General features: G+C 24.1%; 2 protein-coding genes across 8 annotated transcripts in view; one reads left to right on the top strand and one right to left on the bottom strand.

Annotated features, from left to right (window-relative positions):
- LOC114126261 (uncharacterized) overlaps positions 1 to 7,685 on the top strand; it is a 39,280-nt gene extending 31,595 nt beyond the window's left edge. The window contains exons 2-4 of one of the 3 annotated variants that reach the window (XM_027990165.2): positions 1,218 to 1,389; positions 6,674 to 6,912; positions 7,236 to 7,685. In XM_027990165.2, the coding sequence (XP_027845966.1) occupies positions 1,258 to 1,389; positions 6,674 to 6,912; positions 7,236 to 7,242 (378 nt within the window). In that variant the 5' untranslated portion in view covers positions 1,218 to 1,257 and the 3' untranslated portion in view covers positions 7,243 to 7,685. Of the gene's footprint in view, positions 1 to 704; positions 1,102 to 1,217; positions 1,390 to 6,673; positions 7,182 to 7,235 lie in introns of those variants that run through there. The other 2 variants (XM_027990162.2, XM_027990163.2) reach the window with 2 other exon arrangements.
- Positions 7,686 to 7,688: 3 nt separating this feature from the next.
- Positions 7,689 to 27,020, bottom strand: part of LOC114126260 (inactive ubiquitin carboxyl-terminal hydrolase MINDY-4B) — a 41,387-nt gene continuing 22,055 nt past the window's right edge. For all 5 annotated transcript variants that reach the window (XM_027990158.2, XM_027990159.2, XM_027990160.2 and 2 more), the window contains 9 exons: positions 23,863 to 23,951; positions 22,096 to 22,292; positions 21,482 to 21,650; positions 20,555 to 20,620; positions 20,324 to 20,394; positions 16,070 to 16,217; positions 15,505 to 15,716; positions 8,943 to 9,101; positions 7,689 to 7,952 (listed from right to left, as the gene is read on the bottom strand). In XM_027990158.2, coding sequence (XP_027845959.1) covers positions 7,901 to 7,952; positions 8,943 to 9,101; positions 15,505 to 15,716; positions 16,070 to 16,217; positions 20,324 to 20,394; positions 20,555 to 20,620; positions 21,482 to 21,650; positions 22,096 to 22,292; positions 23,863 to 23,951 — 1,163 coding nt within the window. In that variant the 3' untranslated portion in view covers positions 7,689 to 7,900. The remainder of the gene's footprint in view (positions 7,953 to 8,942; positions 9,102 to 15,504; positions 15,717 to 16,069; positions 16,218 to 20,323; positions 20,395 to 20,554; positions 20,621 to 21,481; positions 21,651 to 22,095; positions 22,293 to 23,862; positions 23,952 to 27,020) is intronic.

The following is a 27,020-nucleotide window of genomic DNA, read 5'->3' as shown; positions in this document are numbered from 1 at the left end:
GGACACAAAATTGATATTTTAATACATCCCTAGCTATAGGTCATTTTATTAAAATACTATGTATTTTACGCAGATTTTAATTTTGGAACATTTTCTTCAAAATAATCACTATGAAAATATTGAATTTAAATCATTTAATAATAATAAATATATAATATTATACCTACATATAATAGTTCATAAACATTTTGTGATTGTAACGTGATCTTATTTTAAATAAGTTTATTAATAACACAATCAAATAATAACTCAATTTTTGTGAACACTAAATAAAATGTATGCATTATTTCAATTCAATTATCTAATTTAATATTGTCAAACCTCTATAGATAGTAATAATAATAATATTACATTAATAATACGTTGGTAAATCTTTTATTGTTTGCTTATTATCGTATCAATAATTAGGTCTATTAAAATATTCATTTTTGTCCATTAGTCAGTTTTTGTGAATACAAGAGAGTAATGAATATAGTATATTACTACAATCTGTCTTCAAAGTATATTTATACTATGCATGGGAACTAAAACGATTAGATAATATAAGAACTTGAAAAAAATAATAGGCCATTTCCCGATAAGAATGTCTAAATTAAGGTTGTGGGAGTTAACACAAAGGTCGGACGTGTTTTAATATAGTATATATATATATATATATATATATATATATATATTAATACGGATTCACGGTAATGGCAAACAAATCATTCACTCTGGTCGTGCGGTTGTTGGTGGTCGTCGTCTCGACTAGTGCGCGTTATTCGAAAACCGCATTAATAATAATATCGTTGTTTTTTCGCGTATTAACATCGTTGTATTAGTTAACCTGTACAAGTACATCATGAGACCGTCTGTCATCGTAGCGGACTATCTGTCCTCTAATGGTGTAACAATCATGTTACTAGTGTTGGAAATTAAATAAAGTCGTCCGGGGTTTCGTGAAAAACTGGGCGTCAGAGACAACAATTATTCACAAACAAACAAACAAAAAAATATAAAATAACATCCACATACACATACATACTCTTTAACGAAATTAAATACAATACATCACAGAATCCGCGGAGCAAAAATCTACTGTCGACAAAAACTCTCAAAATTGTAATTTACTAAAAGCAGCTCGCGAGCAACTTTATTGATATCGTAGTAGCTCTATAATATCTATAAAAATATGAGTTTCGCTCTAAGACAAATTTTTTGCTTTATTTGTTTTGCAGAAGCCATCGTCAGTGATAAGCCAAAAATCGTAAATACACAATGAGGATTTTGACTATCGCCTGGATTTTGGTGGTGGTCACGTGGTGCTGCGACAGCGCCGTTATCTACGAACCAATGGTTCAAAACACCCGATACTACGAGCCTAGAATTCAGGATTTGGAGCTTCTCGACGTAAGTCCACTTTCGTATTTTATTATTCGCATGACGGCTGCAGTTATTCTTAATATTATTTCTGACAAATTCTCTATAGCAGTAGAAATTGGTTAAAATAGGTACATGAGTGTACCAGGTAATATCATTAGGCATACTTACTTATTAACGCATATGGGGTACCAATACTTGTCATAAAATATAGAATAACATATTATTTTCTAATATCTTAAGCGAGTTGGTTTTCAACTGAGGTAACGATCAATTTTTTAAATACGAGTATAACCCTTGTAAATCCATCATTAAGTTTCTTGATTTTCACCATTTGGATTTAAAATGATTTACCTTTCTACATTGATAAGGATTATCTACCAATACTGTGTTTTTCTTAGAAAAATCTATAGTGCTTTTGCTTTTTTTATTTATTGCGTAGTGTGTACAAAGAATGGAATCTATTCTTCAGTACATCCAATAATAAACCAAAGAGAAAAGTTATCTGACTTAAAAACAACACTTCGAAATGGGTATACTCGCTTCAGTCACTAAGTCTGGTGTGGTTCAACATATAAGTTTTTAAGCCTGGTCATATTAGATACATGGAAAAAACAAGATATACCTATACTTAAATTTATACTTAAATCCCAAAGGAGCAAAGTTTGACTCTAAGTGCTAACGAAAGATGTATCCAAGAACTGGTCGAGTTCATTAGAAATACACATCTGAGTTCATTTTGATTTTCTTCTTTAATTGTTATAAATATTGGCACTTTGTATTTAATCGGAATTAATAAAATTTAATATATTTCTATAACAATGGAAATGTGTCTTGAAAAGTTTACCAAGTTTACTAATGAATATTGAAATAATATCAGTCAAATCATTATTAAATTAAAAATAAATGTTCACATAGTTGAATATATATAGGAAATATATATATGAATATACGGTACCTATACATACTTAGTATTTAATTATTCAACCAAGTGCACATTAAATTATTGAAAGTATAATAATACGTGAATAACGTGTCATATACTATTGTTTAGTAGGTCATAAATTGTCTATTTAAATATTTTTTTTCAATAAAAAAGGTACTTAGTCAATATATTTATTATATAAATGTTAAACTTATTTTGCAAGTACCTAGTGCCCATTATTTATTTATTACTATTATACACACTAGGTAAAATTTACATTTATAATTAACTTTTTTAAATATTCTTTAATATCATTCTATGGCTCACAGCAATTTAATAAATAATTAATTTGTGTAGATAGTTTTACACAAATTGTAACTTAACGCGTAACCTGTTGGTAAATTAAATTGATGTATATAAAACACTTTTTATTTTTGGGGTCCATCCAATTATAAAATTCTTAAAAACAAATACATTTTACAGCAGTATTAAAGAAACAAAATAAATTGACTTTATTACAATGCAGTTTATTAAACATCTATATAGAGACTTGTAAATTATATAATATCATAGTATGGTTTTTTAATTATGTATTTAGGGATAACTCAAAATAGGTACAGCGTTATTTTCAGATTAAAAATAAATAAAATAATATATTTACGGAACTTTAAATTACAAATGAAAACTTAAGATTAAATAGTTCTCTAGTATTCTTAAGTTATACGTTCATTTTCTACTATAAATCATTATACCTATAATATTTTCTTTGAATACCTAGATGATCATATTTAATTTGGATTTGAATAAAAATACATTTTTTTCTTCAGTAATTTGATAAAAATAAGAAAATTTTCGATTTCTATGTAAAAGGTACATTCTAAATAAAACCCACTCTCAGTGTAAATCGTAAAGTCAGATTCCCAGATAACTACAAATCGACTTATACAATATATAGGTACTATGCTTTTTTTAATTAAAACTATCCAGGGCTCTTTATTCAACTAATTCTATTGGTTTCTACGGTCACTTGAATTAATTAACGTTGTTATGATCGAGCAGTTGAATTCAATATCTTCCATTTAAACTGTTTGTGATAACATAATATGGTTGATCTACACGTACAAATGCACTTTTGTCATTGATCATGTCTTGCATATATCGTCGTATAACTACGCAGCTACTTCTAAATTGTAATTTAATTGCAATTTTTATTCTTTGTGATAAACAATAATAGTCCGATTTATTCTTTGTTAATAGATATTGTGTATAACAGAAGAATGAATTAAAAAAAAACGGTAATATCGAGTTTAAAAAAAAATCGTATTAATATTTGTATATTGTATAATTTTACTAATTGTTTGATACAAAAATTACTATCTATTTGATCAATCTTAACATAAAACGTGTTTTCTATGTAAGTCCGAAATGCAATTATGAAGTTATGAATCCTAACTTTTCAAAGAGGTCTCTCATAAACATGAAAAGGCAGAAAGGATTAATTTTTTATTATTTTAATATGCATGAGAAAAAAATGCAATGTACGAGTACATTACTATGATTTTTTTATTTATTTTATATTTTAAAATTCTTTAGTACCTAATTTAATCATTGTATAGTATTTGAAAAACATTTTTTTAAGATAAAGTAGATAAATTTTCTATTTTTAAGTTTATATTGACAAATGACACGCGACGATTGGTTTTGATGACATGATAACGGATTGGGATTACAGTCCGTTATAAATGTGTACGAAAATAGATTTTTATTAATCTACAAATTATACTAATAATAGGTAATTATCCTTTGTGTGAAATTTATATAAAAACGGTGAAAAGAATATTTATGAAGAATTGTTTTTTTTTATAGGTACTATGAATTTATGAATTTAATATGCGTATAGTGTTTACCAATATTTTGTCTTATTTTACTGTTGTAAAAAAATCTATGATAAAATCCAAAATACTAAAAAAATGAAAAATTTTAAGAATCATTTGCTTTTTTAGCGTCTTAACCGACGTTTACTTCCAAGGAAGTTAATTAAAAGAAAACCTGTAGAAACACGTATTTTGTCCAGCGTATAATTATCTCTCCGAATGCGATTATTGCTAGTGCTAAAAGTCACGGCAATTATTGTACATACAATAATATATCCAATAAAGATCTGCTTGGAATAATAAACGGTGTATATGCTTTACACTCATTATAATAAACTTCACTACAGCGGTAGCGTTTGGCTCTCGGGATATATAAAATAGTGACTTTTTCTTTTGTACCTATACCGGAACTGCGCGCAGACCGCGAGATTAAGACGAATGTCCTCAATAGTTTACGAAGGTAATTCGACCGAGACAACTGTAAAACTAGTGTACGCCACCGTATTAAATATAAATATATATGTTGGGAACGCGAGAACTATAATAATTACCTTCAAACAAGAATGGGTTTGAAAACTTCTTTGCAGCCGTGTAAAATATAAAGTAGAAATAGTACATTTATTGCACAGATGTAGTATAAAAGACAACGTCAGATATAAACGTAGTAGGTACCTAATATATCTACGTATATCACTTATATATAGTCTTGGAACAAAAAACTAACACGGGACATCCAAAAAGCACTATTTTTAAAGCGCCGTCATAATATGTAGGTATCTACACCTTTTTTTTCTAAACGACGTGTTGAACAATGGCAGTATAAACACACGGTGATAATATCTCTTTGACTTGGGTACGTACTACGTATACTGCGCTGCTATATATAATATACAACCATTGGACGACAAATTGTTGGTTTATTGGAATTCGATATAGATATAGGTAGGTGTGCATCACTTTTTTTTTTGTTATTGTTTAGTACGACACTTCGATTCGAAATACTCGATGCACTATGACGTACGTACGATACGCCCCTCTTATTTAGACCGTAAATAATGAACGGCCGAGATAAAATATTATACGCTACGCCATGTTGTAATTTTATATTTATTTTATAATATTTATATCTGTATTAATATACATAGTCCAAAATGAAACTCTAATTTTGATGATTTACAAGCGAGCAGGGCTAGATGTTGTAATATTTTATATAGTGCTCGCGCAAAACTAAACTAAAAATATTAATGTTAAAGCACTTTAACACTCAGGGGGGTTAAAATGTATTTGGCCAGTGTTCAATGACGTGTTTAAACTAGAACCTATCTGTATTATACGTGTACGGAAACGCGTAATTTGTGCACATCAGTCTGGATAATAATCTATAAAACTATATCGTCCGTTAAAACTAAAGTACTCGACTTGTAAATACCTATATTATAGTGTTTGAAGTTTGAAATATTTCATGTGAAACAAAATTATGAAGTATTGGTTTTTTTTTCGGCCAATTATCTAAGTATTGCTCTTTTTTATATACATACACTTTATTATTTATAATTTTGTAATTGTATTTAATTATGTAAATTAACTGATTCAAACAATAAAAAACAACATACTGTAACAATTCATTGTAATAACATACAACATAATAGCTAGGTGTCTGAAAGTGCTATTTTTTGTTGTTAAATAATATTTAATGTGTTTTATGGTACCTATACTAAGTTCTTTTATAAATCATAAGGCAATAATTTGAATGTGTTGATAAAATTAATGAACATTGAATATTTGAATGTGAACCGTATTTCTATTATATTTTCTTACATAATGATAGTATATTAATATTATGATAATTTATGTTACAAATTTATAAAGTTATATCCATAGGTCAAAAGTAAAAATAGATTGTTTAAATAAAAAACATAGTTTATTAAATTTTTAAATGAACACCCAAAGATTATTATATGATGTTTTCAAATACTATTTTATAATTTAAATTATTGGGTAATCATACCCAAACCAATTAGAGTTAAACAGTTGTATAAGTTTAGCGTATTTAATTTATAACATAATGTAGCATAAAATGATTATTCAGTAGTCAATAGCATTCGTACAATATTTTGATTATCCTTTTTTTCAAAATTTGTTATTCCGTTAATATTTTCGATTTGTTTTCGATTCAAAGGTTTTAGTTCGTAGAAGAAAGTTATTTTTTTCAGACATTTTGCGGTCAGGATAACTTAATCTTACCTGCAGGAAATTTTGATAAAAACAATAAACGTAGTAAATCCTCAACCCAAGCAAATTAACAAAAAAAAAAAGATTTCAATTGACGCACATCTGTGTTTATTTTATTTTTTCTATATTTCGTTAAATGACGGACACATTCAATATATTATATAATGCTTTGATGAACAAAATCGTTAAATATAATATTAAAATTTGTAATGCATACTATATTTAGTGATTATAAATTAAATAATATAATACTTTATATTTTTTTTCGTTTTTTTTTTAATAGAAAAACTTTTTTGATATGGCTTCGATCGAAAAGAAGAACGGTGCAATGCAAGGCGAGTCACCGAGAAGTCGTCCTAGTTTGTCCATCGTCAACTCTCTAGATGTGCTCCGACAAAAATTAATGTATGAGGTGGCACGGCGACACGTAGATGAGAACCAAAAAGTGCTATCACAAAATCACCAGATACTGAAGAACCTTGGAAAGCGGTCATTGTTTCCTTTTCTCGAAGTACCACGGAGGTATAACATATTACGTATATAATAACACATCAAGTTATTGTTATTATTATTATTATTTTTTTTTTTTTGAAACAGACTTATTGGAGTATGCTACTAAGTTTTTCATTGTTTATTTAATTTATTTAAATACATTTTTAAACATGACTGTGGCTTATAGAATTTTAAAAATATCTGTATAAATGTGGATTTCTAAATTCAAGAGTCTATATTGTTTTCCTGCATTTTATTAGGGTTTTATTTGAATATAATAAACATAATACACATTTTATTTTATACCTACGAATTTAGGAATTGTCTTACTTAATAATTACATTTTTTTACAGGTTTTAAAGGAAACTATTTGGAATTCGATGATTTAACAGCGTTATTATTTATGAATATTTTATTTAAAATGCAATATAATTATTTTATTTGTTTACTTTACCTAATATCGTAGACAGCCAAATCATTGTTATTTTATTTTCAATTTATATATTATAACATGTATTTCCAGTATATAAAAAATATATCTAGTATAAATATATTATGTCGTATATATTATACATTTCAAAAAACTCAATCCACGGGCATTATTCACCATAATATTATTATACATACTTGTTCCCAAAAATCAACTTTCAGTATTCTATATTTAAATTTAGTTTCTTTGTATTTTTTATTTTTTATTATTATTATTTTTAATTTTTAAATAATTAAAAAATTAATTAGAGCATCGTAAAGTGATTTAATACCTGTTATTTTTTAATAAAAATATATTATTATACTATACAGGATGCATCGTATTCATTTTTTTTTTATATATATATTGAATATAAATAATATTTTATTAATAATTAATATGTTATACGCCATATACTATGGTATATTTGCTGATAAATTGTTGGTGTTTTAGTAACCACGCACAACAACCGATTTTAATAATTGTTGTTGGATAATAAGCAACTGTATACTGCTACTAAATAATAACATAACTATATTATATGCTGTATTAATTCACCGCATTTGTAACGCCCGTCCACTGCACCGAAGCTCCTTCCCACCTGGTGAAGAGAAACAAAATAATATTACTAATCGTCATCAGTCAGTGGTGGTTTTCATGTTTGCGGGGGTGGGATGTGATCAGTAGATTTCCTCTCCTCTTGACAATTAATATCATCTATCATAGTCATCGAATCATGAAATATTTATTATAAGTTAGCTGTATTACCTACATCGCCCGGGTTAAAATTCATTTATCATTTTATTGATTTCCATTTTACTCCAGTTGAAATATATAATACAAACATAATTATAATGATTAATTTTATAATTTTCCACTTATTATGGATTTACTTTTTATGTAAACACAAACAATTAGTGACAGGTTCAACAAATTCTTAAGAGAACGTAACTTCTGTATGTAATATCTCTGTCTTACATACATTCAAGGATAGGTAAATTTATTTATTTTATTCTAAAGGTAATAACCCGAAATAATTTCTGTTGAACTAAAATTTTCTATGTTGTATGTATATAAGACGTAGATAACATATTATATAGGTGTGGCGTCCTCTTAAAATCTAACGTTAATTCAATTTCATTAAGATTTGATTATTCGTCTTTATATGTTTTCATAAAAAATGTGTCCAATAAATATTAAGATAGTAAAAAATCTCGATTTGAAAATTATAAAACTAATTATCGTAATAACTATATTTATAAGTATTTTATTTTAAAATTCATTTATTTTTTTAAATATATTTGTAAGAAATCGTACATATAATGGCATTATGACATATTTCTACAAATATCCATAGTAATATAATTTGTAACTAATGTGAATTATTTAAATAAAAAAAAATATTTGGTTTTCCTGAACCAAAACTAAATTCCTCCCCAAAGCAACCTTTAGGAGTTCAGAAAATAAGGTTAGTATATCCTTCAAATTTCGAGGAATTTATAAAACCCATGACGGCTATGATCAGAACGTGTTGGTAGTTATATAGCTGTTGGTTTAATATGTTACGAATAAGGATAAACAATATATTCACTTTGTATGTATAAGACATTCGACCAATAGTAGAAGCGACGTGGTGTTATTAATATCGTCCGTGGCCTTCATCATCCGTGTTTGTTCGTTCTGATGTGATCGCGTGTCCACCGTCGCGTGGTTCTCGCTACCGCTACACGAATAGTGAGTCAATGGGAATCTGCAAAAATTTTGTAACATTAATATGTAATACGTAATAACTTTAAGAATAATAATTTCAACAAAATCGATATGACCCAAAAAAAAAGGAAAAAAACCAGAAGAAATTATTTATACAATACGTCGTCTGTTCTACTCTATACGTATTTGGCTGTACTATGAAAAGTAAACAGACGAATACTGAAAACCTTTAAATAATAAACCGTCATAATAATATTTGAAACAGCAATAATACAGTAGGTATATCGACAATCAACTACCAGTTATTTTATTTCTTCCTCGTTCCAAATAAACACTGTACAACTCGATGTAGATTTATTGTCGTGTGTTGTATTAAATATTAAATATGTAATAATTTCCAGTTTCCAATTTCATTTTTACACTCGGATATTATTTTATACATAATGCATAATATTAAATTTAAAATAAAATTGTATTAATAAGTCAAGCTAGTGGGCGTAATTATAATAGGTTTTGTCCCTGAGCGAAAACTCACGAGTTCAGAATCTTAGAACTTAAATCTTTTAGAGCAAATTTGAAAATATATGAATTAATATAATGAAAACTATTGATCTATTGAAGACTTTGTCAAAATATTGTTTACAATTTACATTACATATAATATACATATTATATATTAAATATAAAAATTAGGAACATAACTAGTATTATCGCAATAAAAATCGTTTTATCGATTGAAAGAGTAACATATATTGTTTTGATATGAAGTAATTATAATAGCTAGTTGGTTTACTCAAATCGATAGTGAAAATTAACTCGTAAGTATTTTATAATATTTTGTCATTCATTATAAATCATAATAGGAGGTACCTAAATTATTGCCTACTATGTATAAAACTTATAGCGTGGAGTATTCATTTATGTGAACGCTGTTTACAATTGTTTAATTATTTGCATATTTTTAATTTTATATTCCGATGCAGGATAATTTTCTTAAACTTTAATAATATAAAAGTTGAATTTGATACGACTCATTAGTTTCTTTTTTATACTATTTTTTCTTTTTTACTATTATTTAATAATATACGTACTAATGTACTATATTATTATTAAATACTTAAAACTATTTCTGCTTTGGAACTAATTATTTGACTATACATAAAATTCACAGACTAACTGATCCAATATCATCTATATTTGAAAAAAAACAATACTACTACACAATACTAATTTTAGTATTCTAGGTATTTTATAGAGTATGACATCTACTTTTTAAGTTTAAATTGTTCTTACCAGCACTAGGTATATTGTTTAATATTTATTTTTATACGTTTATATTAATAAACATATTTAATGATTCGTTCAAACCTAACCTGACCGTACTTTCATAACCTGATATGAGAATTTAGTATCGTTATACTAACAAATAAAAGCTGAAGTTCCCCAAGGAAGCGACCTTTCTCTCGATTTATTCAATGTTTATACAGCTAACATTTATAAAATATTAAAAACTATAATGGCTACCTATGCAGATGACACCATAATATTTCTACCTAGAAATGATTCTGTAGAAACAGTAAATTTTTTACAAACACACCTATATTTATTGATAAGCAGTTATCCAATCGGAAAATTAAGAGTAGGTAACTTAGATAAATCAATTTATGTATCATTAACGCTAACAAATATCCATATTTTTCCTCTCCATTTTCAAGGAATATTATTCACAGAAATAAAATACCTTGGTGTTAATAAAATTTTCGTATGTTATTTGCACCAAAAACAACCCCCCTCCCTCCCTTAAAAAAAAAATTATCTAATTTGCGTCACATCTAAAAATTGATTTTGATAATTTACGCCACTTTTTAAGGTTATAGCTTATGCTACATAAAATGTTAAAACTAAATAAAAGAGCATTATGTAATCTGTTCCTTCTTGTACCTTCAAAGATTGTAAAGAGTACTAAAAAGGTAAATTAAAAAAAAAAAAAATAATAACAAATGGTCATATTATAATTATAAATAAATATATATAAGTATTTATACTTTATGTATATTCATGTATATTTATATTCAATATTGTTTGATATATTTTTTTACTAGATTATATTAGTCTTGATAAGGCATGTGTTATCGTATAACTGATGTGATATTAGTAAATTTATTAGCTATAAATTTCATCAATTTAGGTTAAAAGTGTGGGGCAAGTTACATAGGTATTCCATTTCATTTTCTGTCATGGCGTAATATACCCTTTAATTACCTACTGAATTTGTATCTTTCCCAACTAGCTTTGAAATAACCTTAATATTCCACATTCTGTCTTCAGAGAAAATGGTGTCGATTTTTATTGAATGATTAGCTTACTGTTAAGTAACTACTAGGTATAATTTATCATTTTTTTTTTTTTTTTTTAATTACAAAATAAATAAATTTACATTGGGCTTTATCACTGGATAACCTCTTTTTCTAATATATATAGTATATTGTTATTTCTTTTTTATTTCATAATTTGTTTATTACTCCTTGCAACATTAGATTTTTCAAAACAAAAAAAAAAAACTATTTATAAATGTGTAACTACTACTTAATGTGTAATATAAAAGGATACTTTTATTACTTTTATTTTGTCTTAATTCCTTGATAATTTCAAAAATGGATTTTATTTTAGTTTTAACTGTTATTATTAAATATCAAGGGAGTAAGTTACATATGATATACGAATAACCTAACTTTTGTAGTAAAATTGAGTAGTAAAATTCATTATTACTGAATTAGTTTTTTTTATAAAAGCCTATTATCATTCAAGTAGTCATTGAGTGTATAATTTATAGTAACTATACTATAGTTATTAGTTATTACATTGCCTACTTGCGAATATCCGTGATACTCAAAAGTGTTCACATTTTTTGCTGGACTTTACGATTTCTATAATATTGTACACTATAGAAAAATGAAAAGTGCGAGGGAAATAAATTCATAATTTTTCAATGTTTTTAAACTAACTAATTCGATAAAATAAAATAATAATTGGAAAACAAATCAAGTATTTATGACTTTTTTGGCAACTGAAAATAAAATACTGTATTAGGATGGTTATTTAACGTAGTTTATAAAGTTATAATGAATGGAGAAGTGGACAACATACTGTGGGAAATCCTTAAAACACATAAACTAGTTTTAAAAAAACTATAAATACTTATAATTAATTAAAAGCTCTTTCAAAATTTGATTTTTATCTATTGAAATTAACATAACAATTTTTGACTTGGAATATTATGAATATAAGTAGTCATTCTTAAAAGTAAAAACTTAAATAAGTATGACTATAACACCACATTGTTTTATAATAACTTTAAATTAAATAAAAAACAATAATAATAAAAAGACAGTTGATAATGAGTGGTTTTGTTTTAAGAAACATCTTTTTTATTATTACAAAACATATGTCTTGAAGATTTATTATAATATTATAGTGCAAAGTTATTATGTGTGATAACTTATAATAATTGCAGAATTATATTTATATAGACAGAACTATGTTAGTGGCAGATAAAGATTTTATTAAATCTATTATTCATACATTTGCATATTTTTCAGATTAATCTTATTTTATGATAGGTAAGTAAATATAAAATACTATTTATAACGTTTTTAATGATACGACCGAAATTATATTTTGTGTTTATACTTTATACCTATTTGCATAATTTAGATTTTTAGAAGATATTATTGTTTTATACCCTAAGTTTAATGTTTTAGTGCATAATTTGATAGTTAATCGGAAATCAGGTACTTAGGTAAATATTTTTTAGGCGCCATTGCGTCAATATAAATATTTGATAAGTTTTTTTATTTGTGAAATATTTTTATTATTTATAATTTTTATTTGAAAATATAGAATCTATGCCGTACGTAAGGTATAATAAGAATACTTATGTCCTACAAGAATAATAATATGAAAAATGTGAGAAGATAAACAGTTACCTCAATCAAGTAATAGCACTACCTTTTTAAAAGTATAATATAATATATTTATCACTCTTAGCATATACTAAGATTTTCTAATCAACACTACTGTATTCTCATCGTAAAGTTATTTTTTAACTAATTTATTACTTTATGTTAATATGACGGATTTATGTTTATGTTTTTGTTTTGTTTTATGTTTTTCCGTAAATGCGTAAGGTAATTTAAAAACTTAAGAAAAAATAAATTAAATACAAATTACATAACTCATATATTTTAATTACATAATATTTAATAATATATTAAATATTATTATTATATTTATTTTGGATAAAAATTTATCTATACCTACTGACTGTACATATTACCCATTAATATGGTCTCTGAGAAAAGATTAATTTTATATGTTTCAAAGACCAGAGTATTAATATATAATAAACAATTAATAAGCGATCATATTTTTGGTGATATTCATTCCTCATATTATTTGTACACCTACTATTTTTAATTATTCGATAAATAGGTAGGTTATATGATTATTTAGTAGATATATATGTATATATTGTGTACACGTTGGTTCAAAAATCAAAGTACAAAATGTTCTATACCATAATTATAATTAAAATATATATGCATAAAAGTTCATATATTGTTTCAATTAATAGTACAATGGAAAATAATTAAAATTAATTTATAAAAAATTAATTCATGATAAAATTGTACTACACCATATAGATATTCCAATAAATATTCCTTCAACTTGTCACTTCTACACTGTCGTACATATCCAAGGTTTACTCACTGCTCCATGACGATTTAAATATAAAAATAGTTCTACAATTAGTTATCAAACATTACTCCAGATTCCACTCAAAGTTATATACACATACAAACCTTATAATTCCCTCATTTGCATCATAATTTCTCTCCGAAAATCTAATGTGCCGTTTGAAACGTCTGGATGTAGAGACTTACTCAAATATATGTCCTTAAAATAATAATTATGTAGGGTTCCATCACTAAATGGCCTCTCTCATTATATCATTTATTGAAATACTATTGTATATATTATTACGTCATCATGTTTGCATATTACGCTTCACTATAGTAGGTAGTTTGTAAATTTCAAAAATAAAAAATTGTTCTAAATAAATTCTGAATTACATTTTTATTTTTGAAGTAATTTAAACTGGGCCTTGTGGTATTACATTAAAATTCAAATGATTATACTAAACATTTAATTAAAATAATTAAAGTTACAGTTGTACACCTAGTCAGTTATCAAGTATTAAATGTTATAAACTAATTCAAATAAAAAGATAAAAGTAACATAGATAGAAAATTGTTATTTACAAATTACAAGTATAAATTAATATACGAGTACGTTTATAATATAATATATGGTGTAGTCAAAAATAAAATATCAATAAAAATAAACTGTATTCATATATTATATAATACGGGCGAATGTATTGATATTTTATATTTATTTCATGGGTTGTTCCGTGCTCAAGAGAACACTACCGCAGTGCTCCAATTATAGTAGACAAGTGTAGATAAACGAGTAGATGCATACAAAAATTTATAAAAATTAATATTTCGATGAGTAAAAATTAAAAATGTGCAAAGCTTATTGTTTTATTTACTATAATAAATTTAAAATAGACGATATAATTCATTGTTATTTTTATTGAATGATAGATTTTTTTAAATCTTATTGGTATGTTTATTAGGACATATATTCTATACAAAAAGATGAAATAATGTTTTATCTAATTGTGTTTTCATGTTTTTTCGCTGATGCACTTCAGTCTTCAGATGTTTATTTTCTTATAACATTGAAAATGGCATATAGAAATACAATAAAGAATCTAACAATTATTTAAATATTTATTGGTTTCGGTATTTACAACTTTTTATAACATATTTTAATAATCTGTTTATATCTTTAAAGGGATCGTTATTTATTATTATTTTTTTTTTTTACAATAAACCTTATACCATTAACTAAACTCTAAAGTATTTTGTAATTAATTTGTTTTCACATTATTGTTTATTTTGTTTAATACGATCGAGTTTTAAGAAAGTTATTGTAAATAAATAATCAAAGATAAAACTAAAAGACAATTCAAATATGTATATCGAGTGAATAAGTGACTCATTATTGTTTATACTTTTTATAGCTATGCTGTTGTACTGCGTATGTTATATTCGATTTTTTTCCAACTTAAATAATTCACGAATAAGGATTATGCTCATATATTGTTGCATACAATTTATATTATAAATTATATAAGGGTATACATATACGTTTATATATACGAATATTGCACTTTATAAACATTTATATATTGATATAACTAATATTTTCATATAATATTAAGTATTTAAATTATAAGTATATTGATATTAGTATAGTAAAATTACAAAAGAAATATTTGTATAAGTAATTATAAAATATGGATTGCTCTATACCTTCGTTCAGCTAAATGATTTCTCAACAATTCCCTGTTGGTATTGAAGAGTATACCGTAATGACCTTTAGCGCAAGTTATCCAAATTGGATAGGACGGAGTTTTTAACCGAGAGCCCGGTATCTGTGTGACTTGTACTGGTGTAGAGGTTTCTTCATAATGAACCAATAGTCCCACTTCACTTCTGGCCAATATTCCGTAGTGTGGTATAGCCTGAAAATAAATAAATTTTTGTTTAAATCAGTGGTTCTCAAACTGTGGTACGCGAAAGACTACATGGTGGTAAAACGGAAAATTAAAAAAAAATATTCGATTCTGATCTCATTGAAAATTTGGTATTTAATTTATATTTTATTTTAAAAAACTAATGAATAAAAACAATTAAATTGTAGTATTTTACTGTCTTATCATTTAAAATAAATGTATTTAACTAAAAAGTATAGTGGTACGTGACTGATTAATAATACCTAAGTAGTACGCAAAAAAAAGTTTGAGAACTGCTGGTTTAAATAATTCAACTTTATAGACAAAGATGGTCTAATTATATGAACCAAACAATAACTCACATAATGTTGTTCGTCTCCGATATTCACAATACCGTTATGCAAATTAGGAGTAGCTCTACCAGTAAGCATCAGTGTTACGATGCATATAGATCCTTCTTCAGCACTTGATATAAGATAAACTTTTTCATCCATTAAATCTGATACGATTCTAATATAAAGAGTATAGGATGTAAATCAATGATTGAAAAATACTAAGTTAGAAGTATCTGTATAACAATTATTAAGACATCGAAAATAAATTATTAATTAGTATTCTCCTATAATTCCGAAGGTTAAATACACTTTAAAAAGGTTTAAAAAATGTACGAACCATAATATTTAAATTTTTTTAGTTACATTAAGAAATAATATCTTAAAGATTAAAGTTATTATCTTTTAGAGATTATACAGCCTTAGTACAACAACATTTAAAAAACTTATTTTTAATTTAAAGTCTTATTTTTATAATCATCACCATTATGGCAACTATATGATAGTAAAATCCATAAAGATTTTTAAACAAAATGCAAATGTATGTATTTACTAGCATAGGTAATCTACTCTTAAAAAATTATCAAAATTGATAAAAAAAAATAAGTAAAAATTTAGTATTTAAATTAAATCAAATATAAATACTCATTTAAGTTAATTAAAATCATTTCATATGAGTGTTTACAAAAAATAATAATAATTTATTGAAGCATTTAAAAATAATATTATAATATATGAAAAATACGTATTTTACTGTATTTTATATTTAGTCCTGTCCAAGAGATGAAAAAGTATTATAGCTATATTATTATACAAATCTAAGGAACCCATAATATATAATAAGCTGAAAAAAACATTCAAAATTTACATGTGTTGAGTTAGTAATATATGGACTTGCCATAAAGTATTAATCTTCCATCTATAACAATAAATATCATAAATAGTTATTTATTGATTAAAGAATCAATATTTTACTCATCTTATAGGTTGTTGATAACATTTTTATAAATCATGTTTAAAAGTTAAAACTAAGCATATTTATGAAAAAAATATGAACCAAAATTTAAAAATAAAAATTTTAAATTTATAAAAAAAAGTAAAACTATAAATTTTAAGTGGAGTAGGTAATGAATGAAAGCGATATTAGTGTTTTATGAGTTGTATAATATAATTTATGTTTTAATCAATTATAATTGTATATTTATTATATATTTATACTTTTTGTTTATTTATTTTATTTTTTTATTTTTTTTTTTATTTTTATTTTTATTATAATAAATACAATATGGCATTGGTTTTATAGTGATAATGATACCTTAAAATTAATTTTTTATACGTTTTTGTGATTTTAACTTGATCATCTTAGAAACTCCCTTTCTCGTATACAGATACATTAAAAAAAAATCGATGTAAAAAGTGTACCTTAAACTGAAATTATATCGTATTGTTCAGTCGAAAAAGACAACTGGCATTAAATTCTTATTTAAAATAAATAAAGCAAAACTATGTTGCGACATTTGATGTGAATTCTGAAATGTTAAAATATCATTAACTTTGCATTAAAAAAAAAAAGAGGTAGGCAGTATTATAGAGTAACCGGGTGTCAAAAGAGACCTTTTTGACCCCATAAAATAATATTAAAGTGACAAGGGATTCATTTTATTACAATATAGATTTCTACATTTGGTTTTTCTTAAATTTCCAAAGTTTATATTTTATTTTACAGTTGAGGTTTTTAAAATATAGTATAATATCAATAAAATTCGTTTTAAATGTCAACAATTTAATCACATATATTATATAATAAAAAAAAATATATTGGAATAAACTGATGAGATACAGCTGAAATCAAACATATGTGTTTGTAATTCATTTTTCATCTATTGTATTTAGGTGCCTACCTAATTCCTATAAAAATATTGTAATTTTAATTTTTAGTTTATTTATATAAAATGATAAAATGTGTTCAGTTACTACAAGAGTTTCATATTTTAAACATACCGTTCAGTATATAAAAACTTAAATGTTTAATATAACAAAATGTACTTATTATAATATCAAATATTAGTAAATGTGTACATATAAAAATTACTAGTTATAATATATGTGATATAATGCACGTTATTTCATAACTTTGTATTCTATTGATAAAATATTACGGTCAAGGGTCAAATTAAACATATTAAAGCATAAAAATATCTTAATTTTCAATATGTCAGTAATTATTAAGTTGTGTTTACTTTACAGATAACAATGCTTTATACTTAGATCATTCAAACATGAAAATTAAGATAATAATAATTATATAATATTTTTTAATTAAATTGTTATAATTTCTCCCAATTTGTATTTAAAAATGATGTAGTTTAGACTACGTTATGCATCCGGTCTGTACGTTCTTGCGGTATTCTTTGGTATTGCGTTTTTATACTTATTTTATTAAATATCGTATTTTAAAATTTAAATATTATAATTTCCCGATAAGGAAGTTTCCATAAATTGTATTTTAGATTCTCATCATATCTAGGAATATATTAGTTTTACAAAAAGTTATATAATTTTTTTTTACACATTATTATCCGGAAATGTCCTATTAGATTTTTATTTAATTGCTTCAATTTCATTGACATAAAAAACTATCGTATGAACTAATAATAATGTAGGTATACTCTATGTTCTGAGAATAGACTAATGATCAATGTTGTACACTTAAGTTTTACAATTAAGTGTTTTTGTTGTTTATTTTATTGCAAATTCATATCGTGATAAAGCCTATATTTTTCTTGTTTTTGTAATTATTAGGCAGATTAAATTTCCGTAAACATTCTAAAAATACTGTATGGACTAACTAAGGTATACATTCCATTATTTATTAAAAATTGACTAATGACTAAATGCTCCATATTTAAGTGGACTCATTGCAATTAACTACAGTTTATCAATACTCCTATTGAATATTCCTAGTAATGAATAAATCATCATTCTTTATAAATAATAAATAAGTAAATATAAAATTCACAATCTATTTTTAATTCTAAAAATGTTAATTTCTGCACGATCAAAAACCTCAAAAATGTATAACGGATCATTTACGAGTATAACATGTTGTTATCACAATAATTTTAAAATATTAAAAATATTAACTACTTTTCCTATTTTTTTTCTTATATTTATAGATTTGGTGTTAATATTATTATTATTATCATTATTAAAATTTATTAATTATTATAACTAAATTATTTATAATTCTCGTAAAAATAAACACTTAATTAATTGATATAATATTTAAAATATGTAGTTTTGTGTCAAATTATTATATATTTATAGCATAATAGTGTAAATTGTACTTTTTTTTTTTGATAAATCTTTATATTTATTTTTATTAACATTGTATGCGATACTATATCTCTACATTACTAAAACGTAAACCAGAGGTGTGAAAATGCAAGAATCCAACTGACATGAAATTTTCTACCGTCTCAAAGGCGTGACATAGCCTTTTTTGTTATAATTTTTTTTATACATTTTTACATAGCAACCAATAAACAATAGCTATAACCAATCACCGTCTTGACTGGTAACATTCTCAGTGTCACACAAATTAACAGAATGGCCCCAGCCATGAGACATATACATGTCAAAAAATAAATAAAGATTTATTCTCCGTCTGTGCCCAGACAGACTAATTTTTTTATTAAAATGATTCGAGGGATAACAATTTGTTTTCACAAAAAATTAATCTACTTAACACACTGTGATACTCGAAATAATATTATTATTACATTAAAGATATTAGATAATGAAGAAGCATCAGAAACGACAAACATCATTTACCTATTCGTTTAGTAAATTACAATCAAGATAATATAACCGTTGATGTTACAACGTCCCTATTAATTATCGATTATAATACAAAGAATTATTAACTTCAAATGATAATACATTAATTGAACAATGTTTATTTTCCGAAAGTAAATATATATTATTTAAAATAATCTAAACGTTTTTCTTCTGAGAATTTTTATTAGTTTTAAATAAAAGATAGATAGTTTTTTATTCAAAAGCTAATTAATTTTAAAGTATTTAGACTTCATCATACGTATCTAAACATTTTTGGTGATTTACATTCTATATAGATACGTTCATTTAATGTTCATGATTTTGCTTACTATCTTTTCGGTTATTAAGTATAAGCTTTTTTCGCCATAAAATATTATTTATAATATAGATTATCTGATTATGATGTTATCATAAATTAAATAATAAGTAACAAAAGTAAATTACTTGGATAGTCCTCTTGTTAATACTGAACTGTAAAGCAATAAAAGCGACCCAGGTCCAGGATCATCTTGAAACTAAACATAATTAAGAATATTATTTTTTTCAAAAATTACAGTAAACTTAATTATTCAAATATATAAAAAAAGAAAATCTTTAAAATTTAAACGGCGGTGATCATTTTTTTTTACAGATATAACAAAACAAAAAAATAAAAATAAAAGAACAAAAACTTACCAAATGCAAATATCTTTTGAGGAAAATTTCTAAGTCCTGAATATTAGTTAATTCAAATAAATGGAGCTGTAATTAAATATAATATAGTTATATTACTATATAGTATACCTAATAAATAACTAAAAAATAATTTGATATGTTTTTATATATTTAAATTAAATATTGAACATTTTATATTTATTTCCATTAATTTTTAAGAAATAAAATGGATATTGGTTTATCATTTATACTTCATATTGATAGACAAATGTGCTATTTATTTATAAGAGTGTTGTTAAGATTAATAACAATTAAAAAGATGTTTAAGCTTATTAGGTACAGACTAAAATATTATAAACATAAAATCATATAATATACGTGTAACCGATGTGTAAATAAATTTCTGTGGATCACTTCTAATGACTATTACTAATATTTTTAGTTAAACGCTAAAGTGATAAATAGAAAATATTTTATAATAAATTCTGAATATATTTAATATTTCTTTTAATATTTCTTTGAATTATCTAGATTTCTTTTAATTATTTTATTACTTTCCTTTTTTATTTTTAAATTATTTTTATTAACTTCTAGAATATTACTTAAACTGTTATTAATTATTACACCTAACTGTGATCCTCAATATTTAAAACCCATCTCATCTGAGGCAAAAGAACAGACACCACTTTTTATTCAGAAGTCGAAAAGCCATTAACCAATTAGTTTATAATGTATACCGTATAAATATAATATATATAATATAGTTACAATAGTTATTGTTGTTAACTTTCACGAGTACTTTTCTAAATTATTTAATATTTTTAGCACGACATGTTGTTAAATTTTGTTTGAAGGATGTATTTTTCGCGTTTCTAAACTAAACTATGACCAGATTACATATTTTGAGTTAATTTTAATAATAGGTATAAAACAATGTAATCTCCTTACTTTTTCGGTAACATTATCTTGGAAATAGTTTAACGAGTGTGGTACGTAACTCTTCTCTTGTGGTAAACATACTATAACTTTTTCGTTTTCTCCAATCTTCCACAGGATTTCGGTAATTGATTTACAAAGAGCTTCTAGTTGCTGCTGTTTAGATGGTCTCATTGTACATCTAATAAAAAAATAATTCGAAAAAATCAATCATTGTCATATTTAAATTACAAATTTAATTTTATAATTGTATGATAAATACAAAATCATTGTTATGCATCTACTTATATACATATAAATGAATTACAATTTCAAATTAAAAAAAATTGATTAAATATGCTTAGTATAATCATATAATAATAAAATATAATAATACAGAATTGAATTTGAATACATTTTAGATTATTTTTTAGTTTTTTATTATTTGTAAGCTATAATTTTTTAGTTTAAGAAGTTACCACACATGTTATGAAAAATATACCTAGTAATAAATACATTTATATGAATAGGTAATTTTATTGAAGCGCTTTAAATAATCTTGACATCGATTAAATAATTTGACGATAGAGCTTTAGACTTAAAATATTTTTTTAAATTTAATTTTTCGCTATATTAAATATATTTACGAGTTGTTGGTATTTGTGAATAGTAAATTTTTGAGTATATATCCTTGTATTGCAGTTTGCATTCCTCTGGTGCCATTTCTTCGTGCTCGTAAGCCATATGATAGCTCTTTCTCAGGATCTCTAAAAACAAACCCAGTACGCAACCATTCGCCTCTAGGTGGTGTGTCACACGCACCAAATACAGTCAATCGTAATGCCTTAAAACATAAAAAATAAAAATAAAATAAAGATTTCAAATAAATACCTATTTTGGAATTCATATTGATGTAAAGAATCATTAGTGGTTCTACCGACTATGTCACATGTTAAACCTTGTTTTTATACTCCACAAGTTTTTTAGAATAAAACATTTTTTATACATATATATATATATATTACACTAATAGTTTCTTATTTATTGATTCTCGTATTAACAAAATTCATATTTTAGCACTTATTAATTTAAACGAATTAATCTTAATATTTTATGTTTGGTTATTCAGATTACTATTCTGTTTTTTATTTTCTTTAAGGGCAAGCCATGTAAAAAAAAATGTGTTAGTGTAAACTGAAGAAATTTATATAATTTAATTTTAATATAAAATGATTATTTCATTATTTGTCTATATTTTACAGCAGTTACCGTTTACCTATTTATTTTCTATTTTGATTTGCGTTATTATCAGATTTGCTTTGTTGTAGATTATTTCACTGTAATTAATACATTGAATAGAAGAATATTGTACGATAATAGTATTAGAATTTATTACCATTATATTTATGGTAGTGTACTACTAAAATAAGTACCATTTAGGTTCACTAAATTTTAAGTGAATTTCGTAAATTAAACATGATTACAATACAGTTCGATATAAAGTTTGATGTACAAGCAAATAACGTAAATTGTTAATTTTATTTTATTTCATATTTTTATTTTAAAGACAAATATATAAAATTAAAAATAGATTGTGTTATTTAGGAATACGTTTAAATAATACAACCCTATTTTTGAAATATATATTAGGATGAACTACTTATGTTTTAGCGCTCTTGTTTAGCAGTATTTTGTTAATTTAACATATTCAAAAATTAAATATCTGATAATTGTATTGCACTATAGATGTATTGTTCTGCACAATTAAGTTAGAAATAAAAATAAGAACTCACATAATTATAGAATAATTATATATTTTATTTTAGCATAATAAACATTAGTAAATTAAATTACATATTAAAGTAACAAATAGTGATCTAGATAACTCCCATGTTGACAATGAGTTGGTACGTTAGATTATAAATGATTGAAATGCTAATGAATGGCTTGTTAAATAATAACATAAATAACATTTTATTCATATATTATATAGTATACGGAGATAAAATTATGGAAAATATAGAAAATTGAAAAATGAATAACACATAGACAATCAAAAATATAAAATAATAATTTTAGATGATTATCATTCGTATCTATGATGAAAAAATCAAAATTAACATATTCGTTTCAATGTCTGGACAATAATTGTCAATTAATAAGCTGGGAAATATAATATTTATCACACAATAAATTTAAAAGATAAAGGTTGAAACAAATAAACGTTAAGCGTTTTTCTATAGTTCACAATCTAGCACGCATTTGTACTGCAATGATTACAACTTTACTTTACATTTATATTACATTATTATTCCTATACAAACAATAATATATTAGATATAGATGTTATTATTTTTAATTCATTTTTAATCTTTATCTACAACTTAATATTATTTAATTGTACGTCAACTTACTTTTGCTTGTTCAACTGTTATCGGTTGTCCACCCGTAACTGGTTCTTTACTGTATTTGTATTGTTGATTTCTCGCATACATAACACGATCTAAAAACAATAAAATGTGAATTATGTTTATTAATATGTATTTCTTTAAAACTCTTTTTCCATAAAAATATTCTTAAAATATAACTAGGGAAATTTAAAATAAAGGGACGTGATTTATTTCACTAATATTATACTGTCATCAATATTATAGAAATTTATATTGAATTGAAATTCGATAAATAATATTGATAGGTAAATATATCGATTGTATATTCTCATTACTGTATTGGTACATATTATTTTACATGTGAAACTATTATAATTTAAAAAAAAATTATCAACAAACATTTTTTTTTTTTATTTCAACACATAATTCAAAATATTTGGAAGAACAAACTATAGTACATCCCTCTAACTTACATTATAAGGACTCTAAATAAAAAAAATCAATAGTAATTACTAATAATGATTAATGCATGTATATCACATGGAAGTAGTATATTATTATGTACAAAACTTTTAAAAAATCTACTCCATTAGTGAATAGCAAATAGTCATTTATTATAGTATAATGTTATGTAAATTACATCATTTATCGATACGAGAATTTTTATTTGCATAGGGTGCCAAAGTATATAATTTATATTATTCATCAATAAATTTGAGTAATTTTCTGGTATTTTCTGGTGATGTTTATTATAATAAGAATATATTTTAGAGGTGCAATACATAAAATTACATAGTAAATGGTGATACATCTCGAAGTCATTATTTTTTTCTAGTTTATATGTAAATTTAAGTATTTTACATTTTTACATAATCATACAATTTTTATTTATTTTTTTTTTTTACATACATATATGACGAGAAAAATCATATAATGATACAACTTACAAATTCCACATGATAACCCATATTTTTAAATTTTAAATCTAAACTACAATATTTGAATGAAAATATTAGAATAATAATTTAACTAGAATTATATATAGCTATTTAAACATTAGATGCTATGAATAAGTTAATACAACATGTTAATAATACCCAATTATAAATATCTATGATTTTTTGTTAAAATTCATTAAATTGACTCACCTGACCCATTAAACAAGCTTAATTTTATAATCCCAGTTTTTAATTCACGTAGTGTCTTTTCTTTTTAAATCACTTTTTTTTCTGTGAAATATTTACGAAAAATTTCTATTTTACGAATAATAAAATTAATAAATGAGGATTTTTCAGATTTTATACACCTAAACTAGAAATAAAAACTTAAGTGGGCCTTTAGTTTTTAACCCAGAAAGTAAAAAATGATGTTCTTTTAAATTGATTTTAAATGAAATTTACGAGTATAACAATTATTATTAGTCATTATAATTAACACATTTGTTATAATATACAATAATTAAGTTTAGTACAGTACCATACAATGTGTCAATGTATATATGTACCTATTCAAGCTTTTAAACCAATCTAAAAATGATTGGTCGAAACATATTTTAAAACCAATATATTTCTTTTTCTTACAAAATATAAAATTAATTTTGAAATATTATTAAAGTTTGTTTTTATTAGAGGCAGAAATTTGTTCAATATAGAGGATTAATTTAATCTCAGTTTTAAACACACAGAGATCTAAAAAGTTTCTGCTGGGTTAGTGTAATATGAAATTAATTTAGATTAAACCATTAAAAATACCAGATTGTCACGAACTAAATCTACCATTAAGAATTTTTAAACACATTTTAAATTGGTAAATATTTATATCATAAACATAAATAAATGCCTATATAATTCATGTAAATTTAGATAATTAAATACATTTATTGGTAGGTACAGATATACTTAAACATTCGTGGTCAATAATGTATACATACCATTAATTTGTATTCTGATCTTTATTTTAATAATTGATTAAAAATATATACCTAGAAATAATTGTTCCTAAATACAAGCTATGATACTAATAAGCCAAAAACTGGAAAAATATATTCTGATTTTACGAGCAAAATTATATACTATATTCAATAATGTTATAATGATGTATGACTCGATTAACGTAAAGTAGCCACCATTGTGTGGCACTTAATAAATTGATTAGTCAACATTTTTATCCTTCCAACTTAATTTTATAATATATATTATGTCAATGAGCATTTTAAAAATATTATTTACTGTTTGCTTATTATTTGCACGTTATATATAGTAAAATCGATCTCTTTTATACACTTACACATCATGGTCAATTACTATTTCTACTACATAGTTACTACTTATAACTATATTATACTTGTATTTTTTATGTACGTGTATGATTTTAATAATTATCAATAGTAAAACATTATTTTTAGAACGCATTTGAGTACATATTTACGCTGCACCAAGAATTATGGATAAAATATATGGTAAGTAATTTCGATTTCAATATACCCGGAAGTGATATACCCTCTGTACACAATAATATATCAAATTTAAATGTACGAAAACTATTAAAGTTTATTCGTGTGATTTATTCTAAAAACACTATAATATCACTGTATCAGTGATTATTGTTTGCATATTTTATCTTAGCTTAGTCGCTTTACTATATGTAAAAAAACAGCACTCCAGTATACTATAATATATATTTCACCACAGCGAGCGATAAACTCCCGTTGCCTAAATCTTGTAACTTACATTAATCTTACAACAATTTATATGTACAAATTTATATATTTATATAATATATTATACTGGATGATTCACCAAGCGTGTTAGCTACCATACATTTTGACTTTTATCCATTATAATAATGAATTAATTCAAAATCAGATTTTTAAATCTTCGCTGTTTTAATATTTAAGCATCATATTTTGGTTGTTTCGATTATTCTATACTATGTAAAGATTGTTTTATTATTTTATGCTGATATAAACTAATTTTTTCAAATGATATAATAAACACTCTTTTTTGTTGTAAAATTTTTAATTGGATTATTTTTTCAAATTTTTTCATTTTATTGAAATTTAAATTCAAACGAGTAGTTTATAATTTCTAAATAAAATATAATGTACCTAAAAAAAAATCTAATAAATAATTAATGAAAATTAAATTTCATATATTTTAATTTAGTACCTACTCCTTTTAAAA

The sequence above is a fragment of the Aphis gossypii genome, chromosome 1 (assembly GCF_020184175.1).
Source record: "Aphis gossypii isolate Hap1 chromosome 1, ASM2018417v2, whole genome shotgun sequence".
NCBI classification, from domain to species: domain Eukaryota; kingdom Metazoa; phylum Arthropoda; class Insecta; order Hemiptera; family Aphididae; genus Aphis; species Aphis gossypii.
This window is presented reverse-complemented; position numbering and strand designations above follow the sequence as displayed.